General features: G+C 46.5%; 2 protein-coding genes across 2 annotated transcripts in view; both read left to right on the top strand.

The window, feature by feature from the left end:
• LOC120999334 (zinc finger protein 436-like) overlaps positions 1–16,074 on the top strand; it is a 580,871-nt gene that overhangs the window by 75,748 nt on the left and 489,049 nt on the right. The gene's annotated exons all lie outside the window — the stretch shown is intronic.
• Positions 1–16,074, top strand: part of LOC120999549 (gastrula zinc finger protein XlCGF17.1-like) — a 41,316-nt gene that overhangs the window by 17,028 nt on the left and 8,214 nt on the right. Inside the window, exons 2-3 of the mRNA XM_040430523.1 lie at positions 1,769–1,863; positions 15,946–16,048. Of these exons, the coding sequence (XP_040286457.1) occupies positions 1,769–1,863; positions 15,946–16,048 (198 nt within the window). The remainder of the gene's footprint in view (positions 1–1,768; positions 1,864–15,945; positions 16,049–16,074) is intronic.

Genomic DNA, 16,074 nt, shown 5'->3' with positions numbered 1-16,074 from the left:
TGCACCAAGTTTCCGGCACTTCATGTGTTAAAAGGCTCCAGGAAGGTTTGGTTTTCTTTGTTTAGGGTCCTGGAGCCGGTCAGGGAAGAGTTGGGTGGGTTCCCTGACTACCCGGAGCCAGTCCGGGTTTTACCTGCCTGGGGGGACTGCTCACACAGATGTACTAATTAGGTCAGCAGGCCTGACAGAGGAGCTCTCTCTCTCTGGGAGTGTGGGCAGTCTGTTTGAGAAGCTGCAAGCCTAGGAGCTCTGAGAGCTGTCGCTTTTCTATCTAACTACTAAACTGTAAGTTGCTCTGTTTTCGCCTTGAAAACGCTCTTTGTGTTTTGTCTTACAAGTGTAGCTAGAGCTGCCAAGTGAGATAGGCAGGAGCCAGACGGCTATTGTTTGTTTTGGTTTTGTTTGTTATTTTGAGCAACTTACAAAATAAACTAGCAACAGTCTGACGCACAAGCTACAAAGGTGTCTGTATTCCTGTTTCTGCCCATAACAGTTCACACCCCCATATTATCTGCCGGTATTTGTAAACTAGTAAAGACTCTTTGAATATTGATGGATGTGGATTTTTGGGGCATGAATCTGGTCTGGTCTGGATTAATAACAGATAGTATTACTTTGGAGAGGCGCGTAGCCAGGACCATAGCCAGTATCTTGACATCCGTGAACAGCAGTGAAATAGGTCTATAAGAGTCTGGCAGTTTCAGATCTTTTCCCGGTTTGGGGAGGGCCACTATCAGTGCTTCTTGCATGGAATCAGGTAAGTAGCCTACCTCAAGGGAATAATTAAACACTGCCATCAATTCAGGAAGTAGATTTTTATATATCTCAACAGGGAGACCATCCAGTCCCGGGGCCTTATCATTAGCCATGGATCTCGCTGCCTCTTCTAATTCCTCTAATTGTTAGGGGGGCATCCAGAACCATACAATCCTCATGTGACAGCCGAGGGAGATCTGTCCCTTGCCCAATATCAGACCTTAGATCCGACCCCCATTAGACTCACTTCTTAGACCCCCATATCAGACATCAGATCAGATCACCTGTAGACCTCCATGTCAGAGCCCCATATTTGACCTTAAATTTAAACTTACCTCTCCTGCTCCGCCACTACTATCCAGGTCCAGCGGTCTCTTCTGCAGCCGCGGTCCCAGTTCTTATTTAGGCCTGCGTACAGCGTCAGTTCTTAGTGCCCACAGTACAAAGTCTGGCACCGGCCAGAAAAGACCTGGGAGGAGGAGTAAATGCAGCACTTCACTCACTGCTTCTCCTACCTTCTGCAGACTAGTGAACACTTCAATAATGGAAGCACTCACTAGTATTCGCTTTATAAGACGGTAATTGGCATTGCGCCACTGGCAAGGGGGCCCCCCTGGCTTAGGGGACCGGTTGGAATTTGCGACCCCTATTGCTACATCACTGGAATTAAAGAGGACCTTTCACTAGTTTAAAAACTACAAACTAACTATATCAGTGGGCAGAGCGGCGCCCAGGGGTCCCCCTGCACTTACTAGTATGTCCCAGGCTATGAGCTGTGCGCTACAATTGGCCAGCGCTGCAGCAAGGGACAACCCTAATACAAAAACTCCGCCCACTATTAAAGAGGGAGCTGCAGACACCGGAGCCTATACCGGGCGAACGGAGCGGCGCCCAGACATACTAGTAAGTGCAGGGGGACCCCTGGGCGCCGCTCTGCCCACTGATATAGTTAGTTTTTAGTTTTTAAACTAGTGAAAGGTCCTCTTTAAGTCACTGTATGTGTTTCCTACAGTTAAAGAAGAGAGAACAACACTGGAGAGATGTCCCAGCCCTCTTCTTCTACAGGATGGTTCAGAAGAACATCAAAATGCTCCATATGATGATCAGGTAGATAGAAATAAGGTCTCATGAAAGTTTCCCTATGATCTGTAGAAGTGCTGTGAAGATCTTTTTTTTTTAAATCAGATCATTTTTTATTTTTCATATTCAAGAAAAAAAAATATAGCAATTAAACATACGACAGTATGAATGTACATGTCCAAAAAGTAAAAGTGGAATCCAGTCCATCCAAGAGATAGCATGTACATAAAATACATCAAAACATATCCCCTCCCTCCCACCCCCCCCCCAAACACAGCCAACAGTACTTCCTCTCATTGTAGCGCTCAGTACCATCACAAACTGGACTACAGCCATCACCGTGATCCTACAATCCTTCACATTGTTCATCCCAGCAGATTCCTCCTCACATTATCAAGGAGAAGTCGTCTAGAAGGTATACTTGGCGTTTGTACCCACGGACCCCAAATAGAATCAAATTTTTCCATTTCATCCACCATGACGGCCCACATTGAGATTGACCCTTGACCTCTGTAGGGGCAGGAACACATAGAGAGTTTAAGAACCCCCCACCCCTCCACCTCCTCAGTGCTTTCCTGCCCCTACAGGGGCCAACACGTGAAGAGGATCCTCCTTTAAGGAGGATAACAACTTCTTTACAGGTTCTCCAGCTGGCCTCCCGCGGCATGGGCTAAGGCTGGCCAGCTTGGAGCATCAAGGACCCTCGTCTTGGCCTATGCCGAGGCCTGCGGTCCTCCCATACCTTTGAACTTCCTTCCCTCCTTGAGGAAGCAGTCGGGGGTGCCGGCTTCACTGGACATCTCGCGCGCTCGCTCGGCGTCACCTTCCTTCTGGAGGCGGGCCGAGCGCTTGTGACCGGCAGGGGGAGCAGGTGAGGCGCATGGAGCGCTTATGGAGGCGGGCCGAGCGACGCACGTATCCTCTAGTAGGCTGGTGCTGCGCAGGCCCACGCCGTCACCAGGGGGCGCAGCTAGATGACGTCAGACGGCGGGTTTTTAAAAAAAGAAAAGGCCGCGGTTCCTTCCGGCCCTTCGCCTGCTACACCGCGATGTCTGAGACACCTACTCCCCGCCAGGAAGGTCCTGATCCTACTGCCACCAGTACCGTGAGTCCCCTTCTGGGGGGTGTATATTTCAGATTCTTTATCTTGAAATACTAATTTTGGCATATCTGGTTGCTTCCTCTCTCCAGGGCAGCAAGGAGTCAAAATCAAAACCTAAACTCTTAAAATGCTGTGCTTGTTCCAAGCGTCTCCCTGAGAACTACAAAAAAAGGCTGTGCAAATCTTGCACAATGGAAATATGGAAGGAAGAACAACCAGATATACTCTCTGAAATTAAGTCCTTTATTGCGGACGAGATTAAGTCTTCTTTAGCCACCTTGTCTGCCCCTGCTAGTAACCCCAACCCTTCTAAGAAACGCAAACTGTTCGTTATCTCCTCTTCTGATGGTGAAGAGGTTGAAGTGGCCTCCGCCTCATCCAGACAATTTCCTAATGAGGAACCCTTGTCTGACGGGGAAATTTTGGACGAGGATAAAAAAGATTTTTTCTCCGCTGACGAAATGGAGGAGTTGCTAAGAGCAGTCAGATCCACAATGGGAATTGAGGATACCCCTAGGCCCGTACGGTACAGGATGAGATGTTTGGGGGTCTTAGATCTAAATCTTCAATAGTTTTTCCCATCAATGAAAATATAAGAGAGATGATAATGGAGGAGTGGTCAGACCCGGAGAAGAGATTAGGCGTTCCCAAAGAATTCAGAAACAGACTCTGCTTTGACCCGACTGAAAGCAAATTATACAATCAGACCCCTAAAGTTGATTTACAGGTGGCCAAGGTAGTAAAGAAGACCGCCCTACCCTTTGAAGACTCCTCACAGTTGGGCGATCCTATGGATAGAAAGGCAGATGGGCTCCTAAAAAAATCCTGGGAGTCGGCTATGTTCGGGGTAAAAACTAATATTGCTGCTACCTCCGTTGCCAGGGCGATGTATATATGGCTAGGAGAACTGGACGAACATCTAAAAAACAAAACTCCAAGAGAAGAGATCAGGGATTCTCTCCCTCTTCTCCGCTCCGCCACAGCGTTTTTGGCCGATGCTTCAGCAGAGTCCATCCGTTTCTCAGCCAAAGATGCTGCTCTTTCTAATGCAGCTAGGCGGGCATTATGGATGAAGGCCTGGTCTGGGGACAAGGCATCCAAGGCCAAACTTTGTTCTATCACCTTTTCAGGGGAATTTGTCTTCGGTCCCACTCTGGATAAGATCCTAGAGGGAGCAGCAGACAAGAAGAAGGGTTTTCCAGAGGACAAAGAATCAAAAAAGAAGCCCTTTCGTCAATTCCAGTCTCAGCAGAGATCCTACAGGGGGAAAGGGAAATCTGGCCGATGGAGCTATCCAAAAGGGGGGAGAGGAAGAGGCTTCATCCTCAATCCCCAGAATAGACAAAATAAACAGCAATGACGCCAGAGTAGGGGGGCGACTGATGGGTTTTCTATCTTCCTGGAAACAGGTAACCTCAAATCCCTGGGTTCTAAACGTAATCTCTCAGGGCTACAAGAAAATTTGGCAGGGCGTCCAGGACCTCTTAGATCTAGGGGTAATTCAAAAGGTCCCTATCCCAGAGGAAAGGAGAGGGTTTTATTCCAGCCTCTTTTTAGTAAAAAAACCAGACCAATCTTTTCGCACTATAATAAACCTAAAACCCCTAAACAGGTCTATTCTATACATGAGGTTCAGGATGGAAACCATCCCATCCACAATCCCTCTGATCCAGAAAGGGGCGTTTATGTCGTAAATCGATCTAAAGGACGCTTACTACCATGTCCCTATTCATCATCTCTCCCAGAAATATCTAAGATTCGCTCTAAGGGGACCGGACAGGTCGATCCATCACTTTCAATATGTCACCCACCCTTTCGGTATTTCCTCGGCTCTCAGGGTCTTCACAAAAGTCGTGGTAGAGATGATGGCTTACCTTCGTCAGGAAGGAATTACAATCATCCCATATCTCGACGACTTCTTAATTCTGGGCAAGACAGAATCCGAAAACCTTCTGGCAACCCAAAGATTCTCAGAATTCTTAAAAAATCTTGGCTGGATCATAAATATAAAAAAATCCACCCTAATCCCATCCAGGAGAATAAGGTTCCTGGGTGTGGAATTGGACTCATCCCTGTTGAAAACCTTCCTCCCTCAGGACAAAGTTACTGCGCTGACAGAAAAAAAAAAGAACGTTCCAGAGGGCTCACAATTGCTCCATGAGTCTCCTTGGAAGCCTAACCACCTGCATTCCCTCGGTTGCATGGTGCCAAAGCCACACAAGGGTGATCCAGAGTTGGATCTTAAGTATTTGGGACGGAAAGCAAGTAAGTTTAGACAGGATTTCCTGGATCCCACAGGCCGTAAAAACAGATTTGGATTGGTGGAAAGTAAAAAGAAGACTGCTCGGAGGCCTACAGTGGCAGAACCATCCGGCCGTTCAGGTAATCACGGACGCAAGCCTCGGAGGCTGGGGAGCAAAGATAGGAGATCATCTTCTGCAGGGTACCTGGCCAGCCGAGATAAGAGACAGATCCTCCAACTACAGAGAGCTGTAAGCAGTCCTGGAAGCGTTATTAAAAGGAGAGAGTCTTTTAAAAGGGCGACACCTAAGAATAATGTCCGACAATACCACAACGGTGGCTTATCTGCGACACCAAGGAGGGACAAGGTCACGGCCTCTGGGTGCGATAGCAAGAAGAATCTTCTCCTGGGCAGAAGAGAACGCTTTATCTCTCTCCGCCATCCACCTAAGGGGCTGCGAAAATACAGTAGCAGACTTCCTGAGCAGAGAGACAATAGGTCCAGGAGAATGGCTTCTGAACAGGAATATCTTCCAGAAGATCTCAGAAAGATGGGGCCGTCCGGAGGTAGACTTATTCGCCTCCAGAAGAAATACGCAGGTAGAATGTTTCTGCTCCCTAAACCTAGAAGACAGACCATGGGCAATCGATGCTCTGTCAATACATTGGAAATGGAAAACTGGAAACTAGCCTACGCCTTTCCCCCAATACCTCTATTACCTCGGGTTGTCCAGAAGCTCCTAGGGGAACCAACTACTCTCATCCTAATAGCCCCTCTATGGCCAAAGAGGAGTTGGAGATTCTATCGCTAGAAGATCCGTGGGAGATTCCTTTCCAGAGGGATATTCTAGTCCAGGGCCCTCTTCTTCATCCAGACCCAGGTATATTCAAGCTGTCAGCCTGGATCCTGAGAGCGAGACGTTAAGAAGCAGGGGTCTTTCGGAAAAGGTGATACTTACTCTGCGGGCTAGTAGGAAAAAGGTGACCTCCTCCATCTACCTTAAGATCTGGAAGAAATACTGTTCTTGGTTAGGAGTTGAGCACCCAGACACCTCCTCTCCTCCCATCAATAGGATTTTAGACTTTCTACAGTGCGGCCTGGAATTAGGCCTGAGACCTAGTACTCTGAAGGTCCAAATTTCTGCCCTCAGCTCCTTCTACGACTGCAGCCTAGCCAATCACAGATGGATCAGGAGGTTCTTTAGAGCGGTTTCAAGATTGAGACATACTTGTCCTACTTGGGATCTTAACATCGTCCTAGAAGGCCTAACAAAACCTCCCTTTGTACCATTGTCGGAAATCTCTTTAAAACACCTTTCCCTGAAGACTGCCTTTTTGATTGCAATCACCTCAGCCAGACGTATTGGAGAGATCCAGGCCCTTTCTTGTAGAGAGCCCTACCTCCAGATCAGCAAAGATCACATCCGTCTAACTCTCGATCCAGGTTTTCTCCCTAAAGTAGTCTCATCTTTTCATCGAGAACAGGAGATCTTCCTACCCTCTATCCCTAAATCCGAGTATACAGGGTCTAGCGATAAGTTACATCTCTTAGATGTTGGGGATATAGTTATCCATTACCTGGATTCTACCAAGGATTTTAGGGTTGATAACAATCTCCTTATTCAGTTTTCAGGAAGAAATAAGGGAAAGAAGTCAGCTAGGTCTTCCATAGCCAGATGGATCAGATCCACCATAGAATGCTGTTACAGGATTCAGAACAAGCCCAGTCCTGGTAATGTTAAGGCCCACTCTACTAGGGCCACTGCCTCCTCTTGGGCCGAGAAATGAGGGGTCTCGCTGGACCAGATCTGTAAAACCACAACCTGGTCAAGCGCTAATACTTTTGTAAGACATTATCGTCTTAATCTTCCGGACTCGAATGAAGCTCTTTTCGGCCGGAGGGTTTTACAGGCGATATCCCCACCCACTTAGTTATCTGATATATCTCAATGTGGGCCGTCATGGTGGATGAAATGGAAAAACCGCAATTAGACTTACCGGTAATTCCGTTTCCTTGAATCCACCATGACGGCCCATACTATTCCCCTTCCCAAAATAAATTTAATAAATATATATATATATATATATATATATATATAGTTATATATACATGCATAAGATTAATAGGAGTTTAAGGGTATGAATCAATATCCTTTTACTTTTTGTTCCACCTTTCGGGTAATTGTAAAGCACTGAGGAGGTGGAGGGGTGGGGGGTTCTTAAACTCTCTATGTGTTCCTGCCAGGGCCGTCTTTCCGAATGGGCACGCTGGGCAGTTGCCCGGGGGCCCCACTTGCCTGGGGGCCCGCCTGCCCAGTGAACCCACCAGCCAACTTCCCAACCGTCATCCCCCAGTTGAATACTAATGAGCGCTTCCATTATGGAAGCGCTCATTAGAACCGAGAGACCAGGAAGTGGTGAACGCTCTGTACTCACCACTTCCTGGTCCTCGGCTGTCGGCTGTGCAGGGCTGCGCACAGCGTGAGGGCGCTCTGTGACCTCACGCTGTGCGCGCCAGTTCAGAGCACAGAGTCGACTGAGGAGAGGCAGGCGGCGTCCAGGAGCAGGAGAGGTAAGTGATTTTTTATTTTATAAGAAAATGTGGCTGCTGGGGGCATAAGGGGGCTAATGGAGAGGCATATGGGGGGGCTAATGGAGAGAGGCATATGGGGGGCTAATGGAGAGAGGCATATGGGGGGCTAATGGAGAGGCATATGGGGGCTAATGGAGAGGCATATGGGGGCTAATGGAGAGGCATATGGGGGCTAATGAGGCATATGGGGGCTAATGGAGAGGCATATGGGGGCTAATGGAGAGGCATATGGGGGCTAATGAGGCATATGGGGGCTAATGGAGAGGCATATGGGGGCTAATGGAGAGGCATATGGGGGCTAATGGAGAGGCATATGGGGGCTAATGGAGAGGCATATGGGGGCTAATGGAGAGGCATATGGGGGCTAATGGAGAGGCATATGGGGGCTAATGAGGCATATGGGGGCTAATGGAGAGGCATATGGGGGCTAATGGAGAGGCATATGGGGGCTAATGGAGAGGCATATGGGGGCTAATGGAGAGGCATATGGGGGCTAATGGAGAGGCATATGGGGGCTAATGGAGAGGCATATGGGGGCTAATGAGGCATATGGGGGCTAATGGAGAGGCATATGGGGGCTAATGGAGAGGCATATGGGGGCTAATGGAGAGGCATATGGGGGCTAATGGAGAGGCATATGGGGGCTAATGAGGCATATGGGGGCTAATGGAGAGGCATATGGGGGCTAATGGAGAGGCATATGGGGGCTAATGGAGAGGCATATGGGGGCTAATGGAGAGGCATATGGGGGCTAATGAGGCATATGGGGGCTAATGAGGCATATGGGGGCTAATGGAGAGGCATATGGGGGCTAATGGAGAGGCATATGGGGGCTAATGGAGAGGCATATGGGGGCTAATGGAGAGGCATATGGGGGCTAATGGAGAGGCATATGGGGGCTAATGGAGAGGCATATGGGGGCTAATGGAGAGGCATATGGGGGCTAATGGAGAGGCATATGGGGGCTAATGATGAGGCATATGGGGGCTAATGATGAGGCATATGGGGGCTAATGATGAGAGGCATATGTGGGCTAATGATGAGAGGCATATGTGGGCTAATGATGAGAGGCAGCATATGGGGGCTAATGATGAGAGGCAGCATATGGGGGCTAATGATGAGGCATATGGGGGCTAATGATGAGGCATATGGGGGCTAATGATGAGGCATATGGGGGCTAATGATGAGGCATATGGGGGCTAATGATGAGAGGCATATGGGGGCTAATGATGAGAGGCATATGGGGGCTAATGATGAGAGGCATATGGGGGCTAATGATGAGAGGCATATGGGGGCTAATGATGAGGCATATGGGGGCTAATGATGAGAGGCAGCATATGGGGGCTAATGATGAGAGGCAGCATATGGGGGCTAATGATGAGAGGCAGCATATGGGGGCTAATGAGAGGCATAATAACACTGTCATCCACAGATGCCCCCATAACAGTGTGTCTTCCACAGATCCACCATAACAGTGCGCCTGCGCACTGACGAGAGACAGAAAGAAGGGGAAAGAATCCGCGGAAGCAAGCAGAGGACGGCACAGCAGACGATTGAACAGCTTCTTTTGTAAGTAAATAGTTTTATTATAAATGTATCCCTGCATACCGCAATTCTCTCATATTTTGTAATCTTATTTATATATACTTATTTTGTTTTTGCCCCCCCATTTTTGACTGTGGTATCTTTGTGCCCCCCCTATATATTATTCCTATATTAAACACTGATTTTGTTGAAAGTACCAATAAATATCGCCTTATTGATAATTTGCATTTTTATTCTAGTGCGTGATTGTGTAGACAGGGCCCCAGTGCACTGTATTGCCCGGGGGCCTATAATGCTCTTAAGATGGCACTGGTTCCTGCCCCTACAGAGGTCAAGGGTCAATCTCAATGTGGGCCGTCATGGTGGATTCAAGGAAACGGAATTACCGGTAAGTCTAATTGCGGTTTTTTAATAGCACCCCTTTTAAAATAAACCCCTTTTTCCATTTCAATGAGCACATTTAGACGAGCAATAAATTCTTGTTTGGTAGGTACATCCGTACTAATCCAATACCTGGCTATCATCTTTCTGGCATTATACAGTATCCTATTAATACCAATAGTCGTGCCCTCTATCAAATCATCTTGCATAAGACCCAATAGACAAACCGACGGATCAATTGGAAGTCTAATATTATACACTTTATAAATAACATCCAGAACATCAGTCCAGAAGGGTCCCAATGCTACACACTCCCAGAACATGTGCATAATATGTGCATCTGACACCTCACACTTTGGGCATTGAGACGTGTTTCCAACCGAATTCTAGGGGATTTTTGGTTCCAAATTAGTGACCGAAACAAACCTGGGATTTTGTAAAAATACTTCATGGGTATCCATATCGGACTATTGTGTAACACGTAGAGGAACTGGGGCATGAGGACCATTTTTACCAGGTTCGCTCTTCCGATGAGGGATAGAGACAGCTTGCACCAGCTCTTCACTTTTTGCACACTCCTGTCCAACAACGGAAGTAAGTTCAATGAAATATACTCCTGCACTTTATAAGAGACTATTATCCCCAGATATTTAAAAGTACTATCAATATGTAACGGGGTTATCTTATCCCGCACATCTTGTGGAATAGTATCAACAGCTAGTACAACAGACTTATCCCAGTTTATAGCTAGGCCTGAATAGGACCCCAAATCCCCTATCAACTGCATCACATAGGGTATTGAAAAAGATATATTATTCAGGAACAATAACATATCATCGGCGTAAAGTGCTATTTTTTTCCTCAATGGCGCCATATCGGAATCCAGTCACTTGTGGGTCATTGCGTAACAAATGAGCCAAGGGCTCTATGGCAATAGCGAACAGTAACAGCGACAAAGGACAGCCCTGTCGCGTGCCTCTTTCCAGAGTAAATCGATCTGACAGCTGCCCATTAACTCACACCCGTGCCCGCGGTCTACCATATAACAGCCTGACCCAGGACAGGAATTTAGGGCCAAAGCCCATTGTCACCATCACCTCCCACAGAAACTTCCACTCGACGCTGTCGAAGGCTTTCGAGTGAAAGAATCGCCCTCTGTCCCGTCCCATTTTTTGACATTTGTAGATTAAGCTGCAGTCTCCTAATATTTATGGCAGTCGATTTTCCTGGCATAAACCCAGTCTGATCCTGATGGATCAGGCTAAGTATAACTCCGTTCAGTCTATTCGCGAGGACTTTAGCTAAGACCTTCACATCTGCGCACAGGAGCGAGATGGGTCTATAGGAGTCTGGGTTTTTGGGATCCTTCCCTGGTTTGGGTATCACCACTATGGTAGCTTCACACATGGAATCTGGTAAAGCGCCCGCCAAATTGGCCTGCTCAAATACCGTCAGTAAATGCGGTACCACAAAGTCAGCATACTTCTTCAGAAATTCGCCTGATAACCCATCTACCCCAGGCGCTTTCTCGTTCGGGAGCCCATGCACTACATCCATAATTTCCTCCACACTAATGGGAGCCTCCAAATCTTCCCTCTGCTCTACCGTTAAAGCTGATAGACTCAGGGAAGAAAGAAAAGTTTTAATCTCACTGTCGCTGCGCTGTAACCTGGAAGAATATAGGGATTTGTAATATTGGCTGAATACATTAAGAATATCCTGGCTATCAGAGACAACATCACCTGTCGCTGACTTTATACAGCCCACATAAGGGGCTCCTTGTTGGGCCTTAATAATAGTGGCCAACATGTGGCCCACACTCTCCCCTTCCTCAAAGTACTTTTGCTTCCAAAAGAACAGTTTGCGGTCCGCATTTTCAAGTTGGAGCTCTTTATACGTCCGTTGCGCCTCAACCCATGCCGTTCGATTTTCCGACGTAGGGTTTTCTACATAAACGCATTCAGTGGTGGTGACCCTAGATTGCGTAACCTGTAACAAGTCCCTATTTTTGGACTTCCGTCGCTGTATGTATTTAATATAGGTCCCCCTAACAAAAGCTTTGAAAGTGTCTCAGACTACACTTGGAGATGCAGAACCAACATTTAAAGACATAAATTCCTGCATATCAACGAGCACTCCCCCGTCCTGTTCTAGCAACGTAATCCAAAACAGATTAAGTTTCCAGAGAGCTCTGGATTTGATAGCATAAGGATCTAGATTTAATTCTACACGGACAGGGGAGTGATCGGAGATACTTCTAGGTAAATACTCAACCCGCAGTACTCGCTCCATCAAAGAATGCGTACCTAGTGCCAGGTCTATACGTGACAACGAGTTATGTGAACTCGAGTAGCAGGAAAAATGTCTGACATCAGGGTTCCGCACTCTCCAAATATCATCCACCCCTGCTTCCATGAAGAGTTTAGCCATAGTAGAGGGTTTAGGCCTCCCAGGGTTACAGTCGTCCCTATGTCTATCCAGGGTATAGTCTAGGACCATATTAAAGTCCCCTAATATAAGTGCAGCAGTATCCGGCGACGTCCCAATAAAGGACAGTACACACCGTAAAACCTCTTCCGAGTATGGAGGGGGAATATATACCGCAATCAGCAGCAGAGTTACTTGATATTTCACACATTTTAGGCATACGAACCTACCGTAAGTATCAACTTTAGAGTCAAAACAACTAAATGGGATCTGCTTGTGCACTAACACACTAACTCCTCTAGCGTTGCTGGCATACACAGAATGGTATGCGTGGCCAATCCACGCACGTCTCAATACCGCCACGGTATCTCTAGTTAAATGAGTTTCGGAAAGACAAAAAATGGCGGGCTGAAACTGTCGCATTGAATTGAACACAGCGTACCGTTTGGAAGCATCTCCCAATCCCCTCACATTCCAAGCGATTACATTAACCCCCATTATTAAACGGCAAAAAAGCGAGGCATCGGATCCTCACATCATCCCGTACGACACTGAGCGCTACTGCATACATGCACTGGTGCGATTCCCCAAAATTAACAAAAAATACAAAACAGCATAAACACATACCCCTAAAGACACGGGGATCAGAACAAATACGTCTAAAGAATACCCAGCCCCCCTAAGCAACGTGAGTGGAAAAACTCTTTCGTAAGTATCAGCAAATACGTACAAAGTATAGTAACACTTATTATAAGCCATTCCCTCCTGGCCACAGTAGAACATCTGCATTATATATGCATCCCCACACCTCAAAACAGAAAGAGAAAAAAGACAAAGCTGAAAACATGACTCTGGAGCGCTTCAGGAGGAATTGAACCTAAAGACACTCACGAATATCTATAAAGCGGAACCCCGGCAGCTGGATTAAAAAAGTGATAAGGCGATCGGAACACTGAAGGGGCGTTGCAAACATTGAACAGAGACGCCGCCATACCATGTGGCACGCCGACTTTTGAAGTAAGCTGTTACCGGAGGTCCCGAACTAGAAAGGTCAGTCTGTTCTCAGAACAAGAGCGGGACGCCGCTTCTGACCACAGCTGAACCGTGAGTAAAACATCTTAATGTGCACCAGAAAAACGAGACTGCATCTTTTTGTATAAGAAGAAAGAAAAAGACTAATTACAGTTACGCTAATAGCGGCATGCGCATAAATAGCTAAAACTAAGAACACTGCTGCTATACCATATAGCCAATTGTTCCTTGAACAAAAGGTGGATTACATTACATGGGGATTGCTATATTGAACTATATTCCACCAACTCCATTTTAAGGATAATCCTGCATTTTATATATATTTATATATTACCAATGCTGCTTATATTTGCTATTATCCTCCAACCGTTATTTATCAACTGACTTTACTGTTATTTATGAATTGTTTTATATATTGATACTGCTGCTAGAATTTTGATACTGCTGCTAGAATATTTAAATGAATTCTTTGTATCCAATTGTTGCTATTTTGTGAGTTTTTATGCCTATTTTAACTCCATTTTAATATTTAATAAAATGCCTGCCATGAGCCCATAAATAGAGTGCCTGCTCATCTATACTTTATTTTTCAAGCAGCCCCCAATAACACAAATCCTGAGGCTAGACTAAATATAAGAACTGGAAACGTCTCTGCCCTATGCTACTTATAAAGGCCCCAAGTCCACAGCATACTCATCCTTCTAGATCAGGGGTAGGCAACCTCCGGCACTCCAGGTGAAACTACAACTCCCAGCATGCATACTTGCTCTGCTCTTCTCAGAACTCTCATAGAAATGAATGGAGCATGCTGGGAATTGTAGTTTCACAACAGCTGGAGTGCCGGAGGTTGCTGATCCCTGTTCTAGATGATAGGGCAACGAACATCAAATAGTCCTTCTCAGGCGACCACGACAGATTGGGCTCAGCTCGCAGGCTCCTCAGGGACCGTCGGCAGATATGTAGATTCCAGCCAATGATCCGCTGAAGCAGGAGTGTCAAAGATATGGAGTCTGCCTCCAGAAATAACCCTCAGCCTGGCTGGATATAGCATAGAGTACATCAATTGTTTCTCCCTTAATCGACGTTTCACCTCCAGGTACTTTGCCCTCCTCTTCTGCACCTCTGCCGAGAAATCCGGAAAGATCAGTACTCTGCTGCCATCTATCAATAGATCCTCGTGCGTTCTTGCTTTTCTTAGAATGGCATCACGGTCTTGAAAATGCAGTAATTTAAGAAGGAGTGGTCTTGGAGGGCCCCCTGGTGGAGGAGGTTTAAACGGCACTCTGTGCGCCCGCTCTATGGTAAACATGTGGGATAACAGATCTGGCCCAAATTTCTCCATTAGCCATTTTTCTAAAAACTTCACAGCGTGTGCGCCTTCAGATTTTTCAGGGACGCCAATAAGCCTCAGATTATTCCGTCTGTTTTCCAAATCATCTGCCTTATTAAGCAGGTAAGGCACATCACGGGTAAGGGCCCCCATAGCTTTTTTCAAGGGAGAAACTGTATCCTCCAGACCACCAACGCGGTTCTCCACAGCCTTGACTCTTTAGGACACTTTTTGCATGTCATTTCTGAGAAAAGATACATTTTCACTGAGGCTGCCCATTTGGGTCAGAATGGAGATCAGGCAAGGGTCAGGTCAGGCAGCAAGTGGTCTTTGTATGAAACTAGCATATAGAACCTATGGATCTTCCCATGGCTTGTAAAAATTTGAGTTCTTGCATCTGCAGTGACTGGGCAGCAGGGGCGCGAGTGAGTGTAGGTGGCAAGATGGGTGTAGTACTATGGTCCTGGGGTTCTCCTGTCTGATGGTGGTCGAGGTGCTCTTGATGTTTTATGGTGCAAGGCAGGGTCCCAGTTGTCATGATGCCAGCACCTTGAGGTGCAAATGTAATGTAAGAAATAAAGAGTCCAGGTTAACATTAACATAAAAAAAATCTTCACTGAAGATTATGTTTCTGGTACATTAATCACAGGTTCAGCATGCATGGACCAGCAGATGTTTCACAAGCATAATTTCCACAGATTTCACACATCTTACAGCTGCGATCTTAGTTAACAGGCAGAATAGATTCTTGAGAGCATTTTTCCTAATTACCGCACTTCTCTAGCTGACTGATACACATAAGCTTCCAGGCACGGGTGTATAATTTACTTCAGGCAACAAACAGGGCGGTTCACCCTAACGGCAGGCAAACTCCTATGCTCCATTCTTTGAACAGGTTGCTGTACTTACAGTACACTTCCACAGGATCCACTTTGGGATGTGGAGATTCTCACAGTGGGCCAAACTGTAATTTGGTATGCTAAGGCACCGAAAAAAACTCCTGAACATGGATGCTGTGGAATCCATAAGTCCTTTTAGACAAGTTACTTCTACCGGACTTGCGCTACAACACTCTTACATCTGGCCTGCTTTTGGTAGTTGTTCCTTTCTGTTTCAGGGTTCCAGGGGTGGCTAGCGTGTCAGCTTCACATCTCTGTGCTTTCATCTAGCGGTGGCTGTGAGATATGTTATCTCAGATCAGCAGAAATCTACATCATCTTAAATACATGACAAGATAGATGTATGTTTGCACTTTGCAGTGTCATGCGACTTCTAGGAGCAGAAGGCCTGCCCACCAGCTGGAACGAGAGGAGTTGTAGGCACAGATTAACACCATAACAGATAACTCTGCTGTCATTTCATCACTTTGTGTCATTGTAATGATCTTTTCTGGTCACATCAAACATTCCACACGACTTCTCCATCAGTCTGCTGACTTTTACAATTTCTGTTTCACAGCTTTTAAATCTGCGTAAAGATCTGAACAATATTAAGGCTGAAGATACATATGTGAGGAGTGATGAGCAGATCATAGAGGACATTCCCACCGATAACCACCCAGGTGAGTAGTAACCACTACATAAAGCA

The sequence above is a fragment of the Bufo bufo genome, chromosome 4 (assembly GCF_905171765.1).
Source record: "Bufo bufo chromosome 4, aBufBuf1.1, whole genome shotgun sequence".
In the NCBI taxonomy this organism is placed as follows: domain Eukaryota; kingdom Metazoa; phylum Chordata; class Amphibia; order Anura; family Bufonidae; genus Bufo; species Bufo bufo.
This window is presented reverse-complemented; position numbering and strand designations above follow the sequence as displayed.